The sequence below is a fragment of the Saccopteryx bilineata genome, chromosome 2, assembly GCF_036850765.1.
Source record: "Saccopteryx bilineata isolate mSacBil1 chromosome 2, mSacBil1_pri_phased_curated, whole genome shotgun sequence".
Taxonomy (NCBI): Eukaryota; Metazoa; Chordata; class Mammalia; order Chiroptera; family Emballonuridae; genus Saccopteryx; species Saccopteryx bilineata.
Genome location: NC_089491.1, coordinates 8,198,981 through 8,211,252, shown reverse-complemented (window position 1 = coordinate 8,211,252; position 12,272 = coordinate 8,198,981). Strand labels below are relative to the sequence as shown.

The window sequence follows — 12,272 nt, the reverse complement described above, 5'->3', positions numbered from 1 at the left end:
AGTAGACATTTAAAAAAAGTTAAATCACCTGCGCAAGGTCCCTAGCCAGTGCCACACCCAACTAGGACTCAGCTGGCTAGGTCCCAGAGCTCTTATTCAGTTTGTGTGCAGCTCTCCCGTCTTACTCAGGGGCTCCTTTAAGAGGGATCATGTATGTTCACCTTTGAAACAGCATTGATTGAAAACCAATCTCTTTTGAGGTGTTATTGCAAACAAGGAAGTTAACCTTTGTTTTTTCTCTAAAAAATGTCGGGTGGGATGCAGTTCCCAATGTTTTCCTCTAGAGACAACTTGATAGGATAAGTGGCTCACAGGCTGTGGCTGGTCTTGTCCAGATCACTACTGTACCGCAGTTACAGGCGGAAAGCCATGGAGGGTGGAAGTTCTCAGTAAGCTAGATGAACTTAAAGGTTTGTTCTCTATTCCAAGATTATGTCTTTCCCATTATTTGAGGTTAAAAATGTGTTTAAATTATAAAATTTTGGTAACTTTGAATGTCTGTTGATTAAATTCTGTGTGAAATATATATAATTTGGAAGGTACAATCACAGCTCAATTCCCCAATTTTTAAAAGCACATTTCCAAATTCAGTTTATCTATCACCAGAAACTTAGTCCTGTAAATAGGAGTGCATACTTTTTTTTTTTTTTCTGTATTTTTCTGAAGCCGGAAACGGGGAGAGACAGTCAGACAGACTCCCGCATGCGCCCAACTGGGATCCACCCGGCACGCCCACCAGGGGGCGATGCTCTGCCCCTCGGGGGGGGGGTCACTCTGTTGCAACCAGAGCTACACTAGCGCCCGGGGCAGAGGCCAAGGAGCCATCCCCAGCGCCCGGGCCATCTTTGCTCCAGTGGAGCCTCGGCTGCGGGAGGGGAAGAGATAGACAGAGAGGAAGGAGAGGGGGAGGGGTAGAGAAGCAGATGGGCGCTTCTCCTGTGTGCCCTGGCCGGGAATCGAACCTGGGACTTCTGCACGCCAGGCCGACACTCTACCACTGAGCCAACCGGCCGGGGCTTTTTTTTTTTTTTTTTTACAGGGACAGAGAGTCAGAGAGAGAGAGAGAGATAGGGACAGACAGACAGGAACGGAGAGAGATGAGAAGCATCAATCATCAGTTTTTTATTGTGACACCTTAGTTGTTCATTGATTGCTTTCTCATATGTGCCTTGACCGTGGCCCTTCAGCATACCGAGCAACCCCTTGTTGGAGCCAGCGACCTTGGGTCCAAGCTGGTGAGCTTTTTGCTCAAACCAGATGAGCCCACGCTCAAGCTGGCAACCTCAGGGTCTCGAACCTGGGTCCTCTGCATCCCAGTCCGACACTCTATCCACTGCACCATCGCCTGGTCAGGCCGGAGTGCATACTTTTTGGTGTGGCTTTTTGTTATGCAGCTATCCAAGACCAGGCTTGCCTCTGTTTAAGCTTACATTAATTTTGTTTTTTTGAATTTGACTTTTTTTTTTTAACAGAGACAGAGTCAGAGAGAGGGATAGACAGAGACAGACAGACAGGAACGGAGAGATGAGAAGCATCAATCATTAGTTTCTTGTTGCACGTTGCGACACCTTAGTTCATTGATTGCTTTCTCATATGTGCCTTGACTGTGGGCCTTCAGCAAACCAAGTAACCCCTTGCTCGAGCCATCAACCTTGGGTCCAAGCTGGTGAGCTTTTGCTCAAACCAGATGAACCCGCGCTCAAGCTGGCGACCTTGGGGTCTCAAACCTGGGTCCTTCTGCATCCCAGTTCGACGCTCTATCCACTGTGCCACCACCTGATCAGGCGCTTACATTAATTTTTAAAAACTATATATTTCTTCTATCAAAGCAAAAACTATACAAAGTTAAGGTGAGGGAGCCAAATGGAAGAGCTAACAAGTTTCTAAAGAAATTAGCAGCAGTGCCCTGCCCTCCCTGTCCCCTGTCCCCCGTCCTCCAGGGACATTGGTTCATCGGTGTAGAGGGTATCTGTTGACTTGAGGGTTCGCTCTCCCCTACTGCACACAGACTCCTCCCTACCCCAAAGGTGGCTTTTTTAAAATGTCCTTATTTGGCAGAATTTAAAAGTTAGCAACCCTAAAAAAAAGAAAAAGTTAGCAACCCTATGTCGAATCTCAAAACATTTTGAAGGGAGGTATTACTGGCTTATGAAATTTAAAAATGTACAAACACTGGTGAAGTAGATCGTTGAGGGATTTCAATATCTATTTGGACATTATTTGGGGTGAGAAGTCTATAAATGTTACCAGGGATACTTCTAAAGCGGCGGGTGCTTTTGTTTCCCTCCATCACCTGCGTAGGAAGAGGCGCCCTAGTACCACTGTCCGTACCAGAGGCTGGTAAGGCAGGGGCAGCTAGCCCAAGCTCTGTCGGGACACTGGCCAGGTGGTAACTCTCCCAAAGCTCCTCTTTCCAGATGCAGTAGCTAACATAATCACAAAAGAACAAGTCAATCAAAAATCCCTGGTTTGCTTTAACAAAGTACACTGCTCACAAAAATTAGGGGATCAGGGGACGTGCAGATACTCCAGTACTTACAGCTTTTTGTACAGTGCACTTTCACCAATGAAATAAAAGTTGGTTTTGCATCTCATTTGCATAATCAAACAACTTTCTTTGACTTGTTTGCTTTTCTGATGTTCTTGTTTAATTAAAAAAAATCAAATACTTTTTTTATTGCTTCATATTCATTTTGAAATATCCCCTAATTTTTGTGAGCAGTATATAATGTTTAGTCTTAGAGCTATTGATTGAGTGGGATAATATTAGTTAGAGGATATATTAGGAATGTCTAGATTTGATATATAGATGAAGATGATAAAAGTATCCAATGGTTGCCTGACCTGTGGCGGTGCAGTGGATAAAGCGTCGACCTGGAAATGCTGGGGTCGCCGGTTCGAAACACTGGGCTTGCCTGGTCAAGGCAAATATGGGAGTTGATGCTTCCAGCTCCTCCCCCCTGTCTCTGTCTCTGTCTCTGTCTCTCTCTCCCTCTCTCTCTCCTCTCTAAAATGAATAAATAGCCCTGGCCGGTTGGCTCAGCGGTTGAGCGTCGGCCTAGCGTGCGGAGGACCCGGGTTCGATTCCCGGCCAGGGCACACAGGAGAAGCGCCCATTTGCTTCTCCACCCCTCTGCCGCGCCTTCCTCTCTGTCTCTCTCTTCCCCTCCCGCAGCCAAGGCTCCATTGGAGCAAAGATGGCCCGGGCGCTGGGGATGGCTCTGTGGCCTCTGCCCCAGGCGCTAGAGTGGCTCTGGTCGCAACATGGCGACGCCCAGGATGGGCAGAGCATCGCCCCCTGGTGGGCAGAGCCTCGCCCCTGGTGGGCGTGCCGGGTGAATCCCGGTTGGGCGCATGCGGGAGTCTGTCTGACTGTCTCTCCCTGTTTCCAGCTTCAGAAAAATGAAAAAAATAAAAAATAAAAAAATAAAATAAAATGAATAAATAAAATTAAAAAAAAAGTATCCAATGGTTAATAAATAAATCCAATATGGAAATTCTAAAGGAATTGGGATTACTTATGATAAGTGAAAAAAAAAACTGAAGGAAGAGTCAAAAGCCTGTTCTTGACAGAATGAGGCAGCATTTTCCATTTTCAGTCAACGCAGATCAAGGAATTAAACTGAAATGGGGAATAGTATTTAGTGTGATAAATTTTCAGGTTATCTAAAATCTTGAGCTCTGTGGGACAGTGGAAAGTGGTAACTCTAAGGAAGGGACAGAGACGCCCCCACCCCTAAACTTTTTTCTGTGCCAGTCTGAAGGTGGCCTGTGTCTGTTGCTTCCAGTCTTGTGATGACCAGTTGTGTTTTCTTATTCACGGTGTGCTGCTGGTCTGTTGTCTAGTTGTGGAAGATATCAACAAGTGCCGGGAGCCACTGCCCAGCCTGGAGGCTGTGTACCTCATCACTCCATCTGAAAAGGTAAACCGTCCCCGCAGAGGAGCGCTGGCTAGGGTCACACGTGCTCGCTTGGTGTCTGCGCAGCACAGAGTGTCTGAGTTTCTAGGTTAAGCACGCATTTAACACACTGCTCTGTTTAAACCGCTGTCCACAGACAGGGAGGGAGGGGTGGAGACAGCATTAGGCTTTCTGAAACAGGACCGCTGTCCAGAAAGACAGTGCCGGCCCGTTCTAGTCTCCCTCTCTGGGTAGGAAACCCACTTCATCTGGTTAGGGTTCTGCCTTCCAAACTTAGGTGTTTTGTGCTTTCCGGTTGATTTCATCAGTGTCCTATTAGTGTTCAGATTTACAGGTCTTGTCATTTGTGGGGGAGGGGGTTGGTTCAAATCAGCACCCAGACGAGGTTCACATCCTTGCCTTTGGCTGGTAGTTGTCGTAGGTCTGTCTGTCAGTCCATACATTCCCTCCACTTCTCACGCCCTCTGGCTTACATACGGGTCCTGAAAATGTGACCAGATGGCCCAAACTTCCTCAGCCTGAGTCTCCTGGGAGGTGTCCGGCCAGTGTCTTCTTTCGTGGGTCTCTTCTTAGAGGCCTATGTTAGAGTGGCTCCGAGAACCAACACTGTCACTCATGAATGATCTAAGAAGGCTTTTGTTCAACTAAACTCACAAGTAATCCTCGTTTTAAGTCCCCAGAACTCCATTATGATCAAACATAGTTAGAATGATACAGTAAAAATCCCCTGTGAGTGGCTTGAAAGCCCTCTTGGATTGAACTTAGTCCAGAGATAGATTCCATTTGCTTCTAGAATTGGATTCAGTTCCCTCTCTTTTCCTTCCCCACAGTCCGTCCGCTCTCTCATCAATGACTTTAAGGACCCGCCGACCGCCAAGTACCGGGCTGCCCACGTCTTCTTCACTGACTGTGAGTGCAGCTGTCAGACGCTGCCCCGTGCCCCCGGCTAGCCTTTCTGCACAGCGAGGCTGAGCCACAGCCAGACCAGGGCCACGGGGAAGAGATGGGTTGCTGTGGCCGTGATTGTCCTGATCTTTTATTTTCTTTTCAGAAGAAAATTGCATAGGAAACAAAAATAAGCACACACAAATACAAACTTACTAGCTTGCGCAGTCCTTCCTGATGAAAAATGGCGCCTCTCCTTAGGATGGAGGGCTCAATGCTGAGCAGATTTCCCAGTGCCAGACGTGGTGTTTCCCTGTGTGGACTACCACATGCCACTGTCAACTACAGTGTGTTTCCATCCGTTTTTCAACCTCAAAGATATTTCATCTGGCTTTCCTTTGTAGCAGTGAGAACTGCATCATTGTCCTGGAATCCTTCTGTTATTTTGTGGAGGTTGTGTGCATGGAGTCTTGAGCACTAATGTCTTGGGGTCAGTCTTCGTTAATAGCAAAGAGGGACGAGTAGGGCTGGATAGCAAACGAGTGTGCAACAGTAACAGTCTCCCTTGAATGAGTGTGCAACAGTAACAGTCTCCCTTGAATGAGTGTGCAACAGAACAGTCCCCCTTGAATGAGTGTGCAACAGTAACAGTCTCCCTTGAATGAGAGTGCAACAGAACAGTCCCCCTCATGTTCTCTCTGGGAAAAACCCTCAAAACTCACCCCTGGCAGAGAATAATTTTATACTATTTGAATGAGGGTGACAAAGAAAGCAGGTAGGTGGCATTAGTAACAATAAGCCACTCCTGGGACCCTGCAGTCATGTTCGGCCCAGGAGAGTCGTGTGAAATCATGGCTCCCCGCCAAGCAGGTCTCTGAGCAGCTGGGTCCTCAGAGGGCCAGGGCAGTGCCTGCGTCACGTTGCCCAATGACTTGATTTTTTTCCCTTTATTTTATTTTTCACAGGTATGTCAGATGCATGGTGTTTGTTTATACCACAGGGTTTTCCCTTACCCCTTTTTAATCTCTTCTGGTTTTCCCCTTCCGCTCCTGGATATGAGGACATATTTTTATTAGCTCTCACTGTCTCAGTCTTTATTGCCCATTGTTTCTCTGTTCTATATATGTTGAGGGCCTTGTAGGTGTTTTTATATTCCTGTTATAGCTTAGAGGGATATTTTAGGATGGGGTGAGCTTTTTATTTGCCTTTAAAACATCTTAATAAGTAAAGAATCCACCAGACACATGCGACCATCGAGACAGACCAGCAGATGGACAGGAAAACATGGTGTCTTTGGTCATTCTTGCAGCCTGTCCAGATGCCCTGTTTAACGAGCTGGTAAAATCTCGAGCAGCCAAAGTCATCAAAACTCTGACGGAAATCAACATTGCATTTCTCCCGTACGAATCCCAGGTGAGGCCGGGCAAGGAGTGCTGGAACTTGGCACCCTAGTTACTCCATCAGGAGCTCTGAGAGGGTGGGCTCCGGGTGCGAGAAGCGTGGGGGAGGGAGGGTACTGTCCCCTGGATAACCGAGGGGTGTTGTAAGTGGATGCCTGTGTAATGGAAAGAAGTGCTACTCCTCAGGGGCCTGCCCGCCCTCACCTCACTCTGCGGTTATTTCTGTCCTTTTAAGCCAGGGTGCCTTTCTTTGTGTGCATTTCTCCTTGCTCACGGTGTCCACTCCAGCTGGCTGGCTCCTGCGTAACCAAAAGGGAGCCAATCCAGAAAGAGCAGGGAAGGAGAGATGGGGAGGGATCAGAGGACACCGTCTGCTGGGAAGGAGACTGTTTTTATGTAGAGATAACCTCAGCCTGTCATGTGCTCAGAGAACAGATGGTGGCCTTCGTCATTAGCCCTTAACTCTTCCCTTGCCAAGAGCCGTGGCAGCAAACCACACCGCCCCCTTGGAAAACACAAAGTTGTTAAACCAGTAAAGGTGAAGCTGATTGTGAGAATGTACAAAATCTATCTTAATATATATTTTAAGATTCATTAAAATGTCTTCCCCTAGCAAACAGAAAATAACAGGACTTTAATGCATTTTGTAGGGATTAAAAACGATTGTAGCATATTGAATCTTTGTAGATCAGCTTCTAGGCACCAGAGTGACCTATTGACAGCTAAGGAGGGGCGGGGAAACTGCAGCAGGGACATTTGAAGTCATCTCTTTGCTGTCTCCCTTGGCCCAGGGCCTGTCCCCAGCCTGAGGGCAGGCCATGTCTTTTCTGTGTGAGAAATCCAACTTTAGCATGTTCAAATATAACATAGTTCAGAGATTTTTTTTTAAATTATTTTTACAGAAACAGAGAGGAAGTCAGAGAGAGGGATAGACGGACAGACAGGAATGGAGAGAGATGAGAAGCATCAATCATTAGTTTCTCGTTGTGACACCTTAGTTGTTCATTGATTGCTTTCTCATAAGTGCCTTGACTGAGGGGCTACAGCAGACCGAGTAACCTCTTGCTCAAGCCAGCGACCCTGAACACAAACTGGCGAGCTTTTTGCTCAAGCCAGATGAGCCCGCGCTCAAGCTGGAGACCTCGGGGTCTCGAACCTGGGTCCTTCTGCATCCTAGTCCAATGCTCCATCCACTGTGCCACCGCCTGGTCAGGCAGTTCAGAGATTTTTAAAAAGTAATAAACTTTAAAAAAAAAACCCTCAGGTTTTCTAGGATGGTTTACACGAGATTCTGAGAGAATACTGAGAGCTGGAAGGCTAGGCAGTTTAAGAGAAAACTTCAAACTTCTGGAACTCTCCAAAGAAAAAGAAAAGAAAAAAGAAAAACAGAACAGACTCCTGATGGTACAAAATTATTAAATCAAAAAGCTCCATCATTTGCACTGTGACAGCACAATGACTAGCTTATCCCTTATTTACTCAACCCTCTAATGGCCTGAGTCTGTCACTGGCCCCCTGTCCAGCCCTCCTGGTCTCACTGCTCTCAGACACGCTGCCTCGGGCTGGGCACCCATGACCCGTGCATGGGGAGGTCGCTCTGCTGGGGAGAAGCCTCCCCCTCCCTCCAGCCCTCGCTCACACCTAGCCTTCTCCAGGGCCCTTGTCTCCCTGCCCAGCCCTCCCAGACATCCTTTTCCTGCTGTATTATTTTCTCATACCACAGAACTTGCTTTTCGTGGTGTTGTTTCTCTACTGTCTGCCTTCTCTGCACCCACTCCCCGAGGCTGTTGTGTTTTGGTCACGGATAGTTCCCAGGTGTTGAGCACCATGCCTGGCACGCAGGCACCAGCACACATTTGAAGGACAAATGGAAACCTGTTCTGTGGACTCCCTGCCAAGGTTGGGGAAATTTCTGACAGTCCACCGTGCTGGATGCGAACACTATAAACGTGTCTACCCACCCCCCTCAGGTGTATTCCCTGGACTCTGCGGACTCCTTCCAGAGCTTCTACAGTCCCCACAAGGCTCAGATGAAGAATCCCATCCTGGAGCGCCTGGCGGAGCAGATCGCGACCCTGTGTGCCACCCTGAAGGAGTACCCCGCTGTGCGGTACCGGGGGTGAGGCCAAGCGCATGCGCAGCGGGACCCCCCCCCCCTCGCCTTACGATTCCTGTGCTGGCTGTCTCAACAGGGTCAAGATTTGAATGTCTTGGGTTTATAACTATTCTTGCAATGGTTTTGTTATATTCTAAATTTTACTGTGAAATATAATGCTTACAGAAAAGAGCATGAAATATATATATATTCAGTTATGAGTAACCCCTATTCAATGGCAACCCAGGCTTTCTGTAGTTGTTTTTAAATCTCTTTCTTTAAAAACAAACATCTTTGACAAATGTTTCAGAGTGAGGTAAAATACGAAGAGAATAATTCCCTAAAGGACACATTGCTCCGATTTTATAAAGTCATTCACACTGCTGTGTGCTACGTGCTGGGGACACTGAGCCTGAGGACACAGCCCCTGGTCCAGGCAGGCAGGGAAGACCCCAGCGCCTGTGTCATAAGCTGAGCACACCTACAGTGCAGGCCTTGCGGGAGCACTGCCTCAGGGCCGACGAGCCAAGGCCCTGGGTGCCCGGGAGGGGAACGGGCCTTTCAAGCTGAGAGGATCGAGAACAGCTTCAGACCAGAGGTGACATTTGAGCTAGGTCTTGAAGGACCACGGAGGAGCAGAGGACCTTTCCTGGGGACGGTCGGCTCCTGCCACTGCTATGAGCAGGAGCTGGGCAAACCAAGGGCAGGTTTGGGAGGCCGGGCAGTCCAGCCCAGTGTGCACACAGGGCAGCGGGCAAGACGGGGCCATTTCTGAAGGCCTTGAGCGCCCACTTCGGGATTATGTCCCTCAGTGGCTGTGGCTGGGGGACCTTGGCGGGGCTGACGGTGGGGCAAACGCAGTGCTGTGGGTGTGAAGATAGGATTGTGAGCAGGGGTCAGGTGAGGAGAGAGCGGGGGGGGTCCATTGAGGAGCTGAGGCCTGACCTTGGAGTGCAGGGGTCAGTGTGCCAGCCGTCCTGTCGCCTCACTGTCTGCGGACGTGCAGCTAAGGGAACCCTCCCCTTGGTCTGCCCCAGCATCCGGCCCCCTGTGGCCTGGTGTGCACGGACGAAAGCCTGGTGGAAGTTAAGACGCAGCCGAGGCTGTCTCCTGATGGAGTATGGGAGATTGGACTTCATTCATGGGAGGGCTGGGCTGGGCCGGGGCCAGGACAGCTTTGGCCCTGAGCTGCCAGGTGGCCGCAGCGACAACGCACACTGTATACGGTTGGGTGGGGCCCCAGGAAGTGCTGTCAGGCTTAGCCGAGGGTAGGGTCACAGGTTCACACTGCCATCTGGCTCTGCCCACAGAAAGTGCCACTTGCCATCCAAACAAGACCCAAGGGGATTTGAATTGAGGGAAGTGAGAATGAGGTGGGTAGGGCTCAGACGGCCTGATCATGGGAGCAGGATGGATGTTCAGGACCTTTGGCTGACGTGGGGTTGTTTATCTGAAACTGCTTAGAAGGACTGCCTCTGTTTTCATTTCAATAGTTTTAAAAAAAAGAACCAGAAAATCACTTATGTTCCAGGCACTCAGCTAAATACTTTATCTTGTTTGTCCTTTTGAATTATACACGTAATATGTGACTATATTCTCACTGTGAAAGAGCAGCGCAGACGGAGCGCACGTCCCCCTTGCCGCGCGCGCGCCCGCACTGTCCTGCCCTCCTCCCGAGGGCCGCTCACCTGCGTCCCCTCCTTTGTCAGGGAGTACAAGGACAACGCTCTGCTGGCTCAGCTGATCCAGGACAAGCTCGACGCCTACAAAGCTGATGACCCAACCATGGGGGAGGTGAGTCCAGATGTGGGCCACGTCATTCTTCCACCAAGTGACCACTGTGTGGCTGGCAGTCCTGGGGACAGCTTGGTGGCTCACAGAGCATACGTGAGTGCCGCCATTCCTGCTCACCAGCCTCTGGTGAAATGCTCGGGCCCTTGGGCAGGCTGATTGAGGTTCTGTCCAGTGTAACCAGGGTGACCGCCTTGCTTCTGTTCTCTGGGACATCCCCAGATTTTGCACTGAAAGCTCAGCATCCTGGGAACCCCCTCAGAAGGACAATATCAACCCCAGAAAATGGACATTGGTACGGTCTCCAGACCACGTTCAGATTTCACTGGTTTGTGCGTGTACTCGTGTGTGAGTACTCGTGTGTGAGTTCTATTAATTGTGTCATATGTATAGATTCATGCAACCCCCACTGCAGTCAAAACAGAGTTCCTATTCTCGGTTTTAAAACCGAAAGCCCCAGGTCCCGGGAACCCCGTGGTCCCAGGCAGATGGGCTGGTGGGCCCCGTTTGCAGCAACACCCAGGCTCTGGGTACTCTCTGAGAGCTCACTTGGCGGCCCAGCCACAGTTTTGGCTGTGCTCCCGAGGACTCTCATGAAGAGGGCACATTGGATTCTCTCACTTGGTGTTTACTGGTGTTCTTGTCAACCAGTAAGTGGACTATATTCAGTGCTATTTTTTTTTCTTTTTTTTTTCTTTCTTTTTTTTTTTTTCATTTTTCTGAAGCTGGAAACAAGGAGGCAGTCAGACAGACTCCCGCATGCGCCCGACCGGGATCCACCTGGCATGCCCACCAGGGTGCGATGCTTTGCCCCTCTGGGGCATCGCTCTGTTGCGTCCAGAGCCATTCTAGTGCCTGAGGCAGAGGCCACAGAGCCATCCCCAGCGCCCGGGCCATCTCCGCTCCAATGGAGCCTCGCTGTGGGAGGGGAAGAGAGAGACAGAGAGGAAGGAGAGGGGGAGGGGTGGAGAAGCAGATGGGCGCCTCTCCTGTGTGCCCTGGCCGGGAATCGAACCCGGGACTCCTGCACGCCAGGCCGACGCTCTACTGCTGAGCCAACTGGCCAGGGCTCAGTGCTATTTTAGTAGGTTGTCCCTTGAGTTTTCTTCTTGCTGCCCCCTTTTATGTGAGGGTCTGCACTAGCTGCAGAAGCTGGCATTGTGGGGAGTGGCTTATGAGAGTTTACTGTGTCCTTCCTCCCAGGGCCCAGACAAGGCTCGCTCCCAGCTCCTGATCCTGGACCGCGGGTTCGACCCGAGTTCCCCCGTACTTCATGAGCTGACCTTTCAGGCCATGAGTTACGACCTGCTGCCCATTGAGAATGATGTGTACAAGTAAGTAGACACGCTCTGGAGGGACTGCCGCTGCTCAGACGGACCAGAAACACCTCAGATTAAGGAAAAGGGCATCGTTAATCCCAGGAAAAGTGGGTGCATTGATATTCTTGCCCGATAGCTTGCAAGCTTTTCTCTGAGTTCCCAAAATCCGCACGGCGTTTTTAGCCAGGAATTCGGAGAGAATAAGAACTTTAGTTCACAGCTTATACCACCTCAGTTCGTAGCCTGCTTGGACGTGTTGGTTGTCGATTGCGGCATGTGTGCATATCTTATTCAGGGTTGAATCTTCTTATAGGTCATCAAATATGATGACAAAATATATCAACAGTACTTTCTTACTAAACTTGATTTGCCAAGGAGATGTTTTCTTTATTATAAACATCTTTCTTGATAGCAATCATTATGAACTCAGTTTCTAAAAACTCACTTTTATTTTTATGGAAACAGACTGCATTGTTCTCATCATTTATTTTATAACTGGATCATAAAGTTACTGGTTTCAAAATGAAGATTCTAAAAATATGAGTGAATCTCTGCTCTCTCCCTTTGGTACCTATAATTCTTGCCTTCCTGTAGATCAGGGGTCCCCAAACTTTTTACACAGGGGGCCAGTTCACTGTCCCTCAGACTGTTGGAGGGCCGGACTATAAAAAAAACTATGAACAAATCCCTATGCACACTGCACATATCTTATTTTAAAGTAAAAAAACAAAACGGGAACAAATACAATATTTAAAATAAAAAACAAGTAAATTTAAATCAAGAAACTGACCAGTATTTCAATGGGAACTATGGGCCTGCTTTTGGCTAATGAGATGGTCAATGTGCTCCTTTCATTGACCAC

General features: G+C 48.9%; 1 protein-coding gene across 2 annotated transcripts in view; it reads left to right on the top strand.

The window, feature by feature from the left end:
• Positions 1 to 12,272, top strand: part of STXBP1 (syntaxin binding protein 1) — a 72,882-nt gene that overhangs the window by 37,512 nt on the left and 23,098 nt on the right. For both annotated transcript variants that reach the window (XM_066256133.1, XM_066256132.1), the window contains exons 4-9: positions 3,847 to 3,923; positions 4,751 to 4,829; positions 6,115 to 6,218; positions 8,176 to 8,324; positions 10,010 to 10,094; positions 11,295 to 11,425. In XM_066256133.1, coding sequence (XP_066112230.1) covers positions 3,847 to 3,923; positions 4,751 to 4,829; positions 6,115 to 6,218; positions 8,176 to 8,324; positions 10,010 to 10,094; positions 11,295 to 11,425 — 625 coding nt within the window. The remainder of the gene's footprint in view (positions 1 to 3,846; positions 3,924 to 4,750; positions 4,830 to 6,114; positions 6,219 to 8,175; positions 8,325 to 10,009; positions 10,095 to 11,294; positions 11,426 to 12,272) is intronic.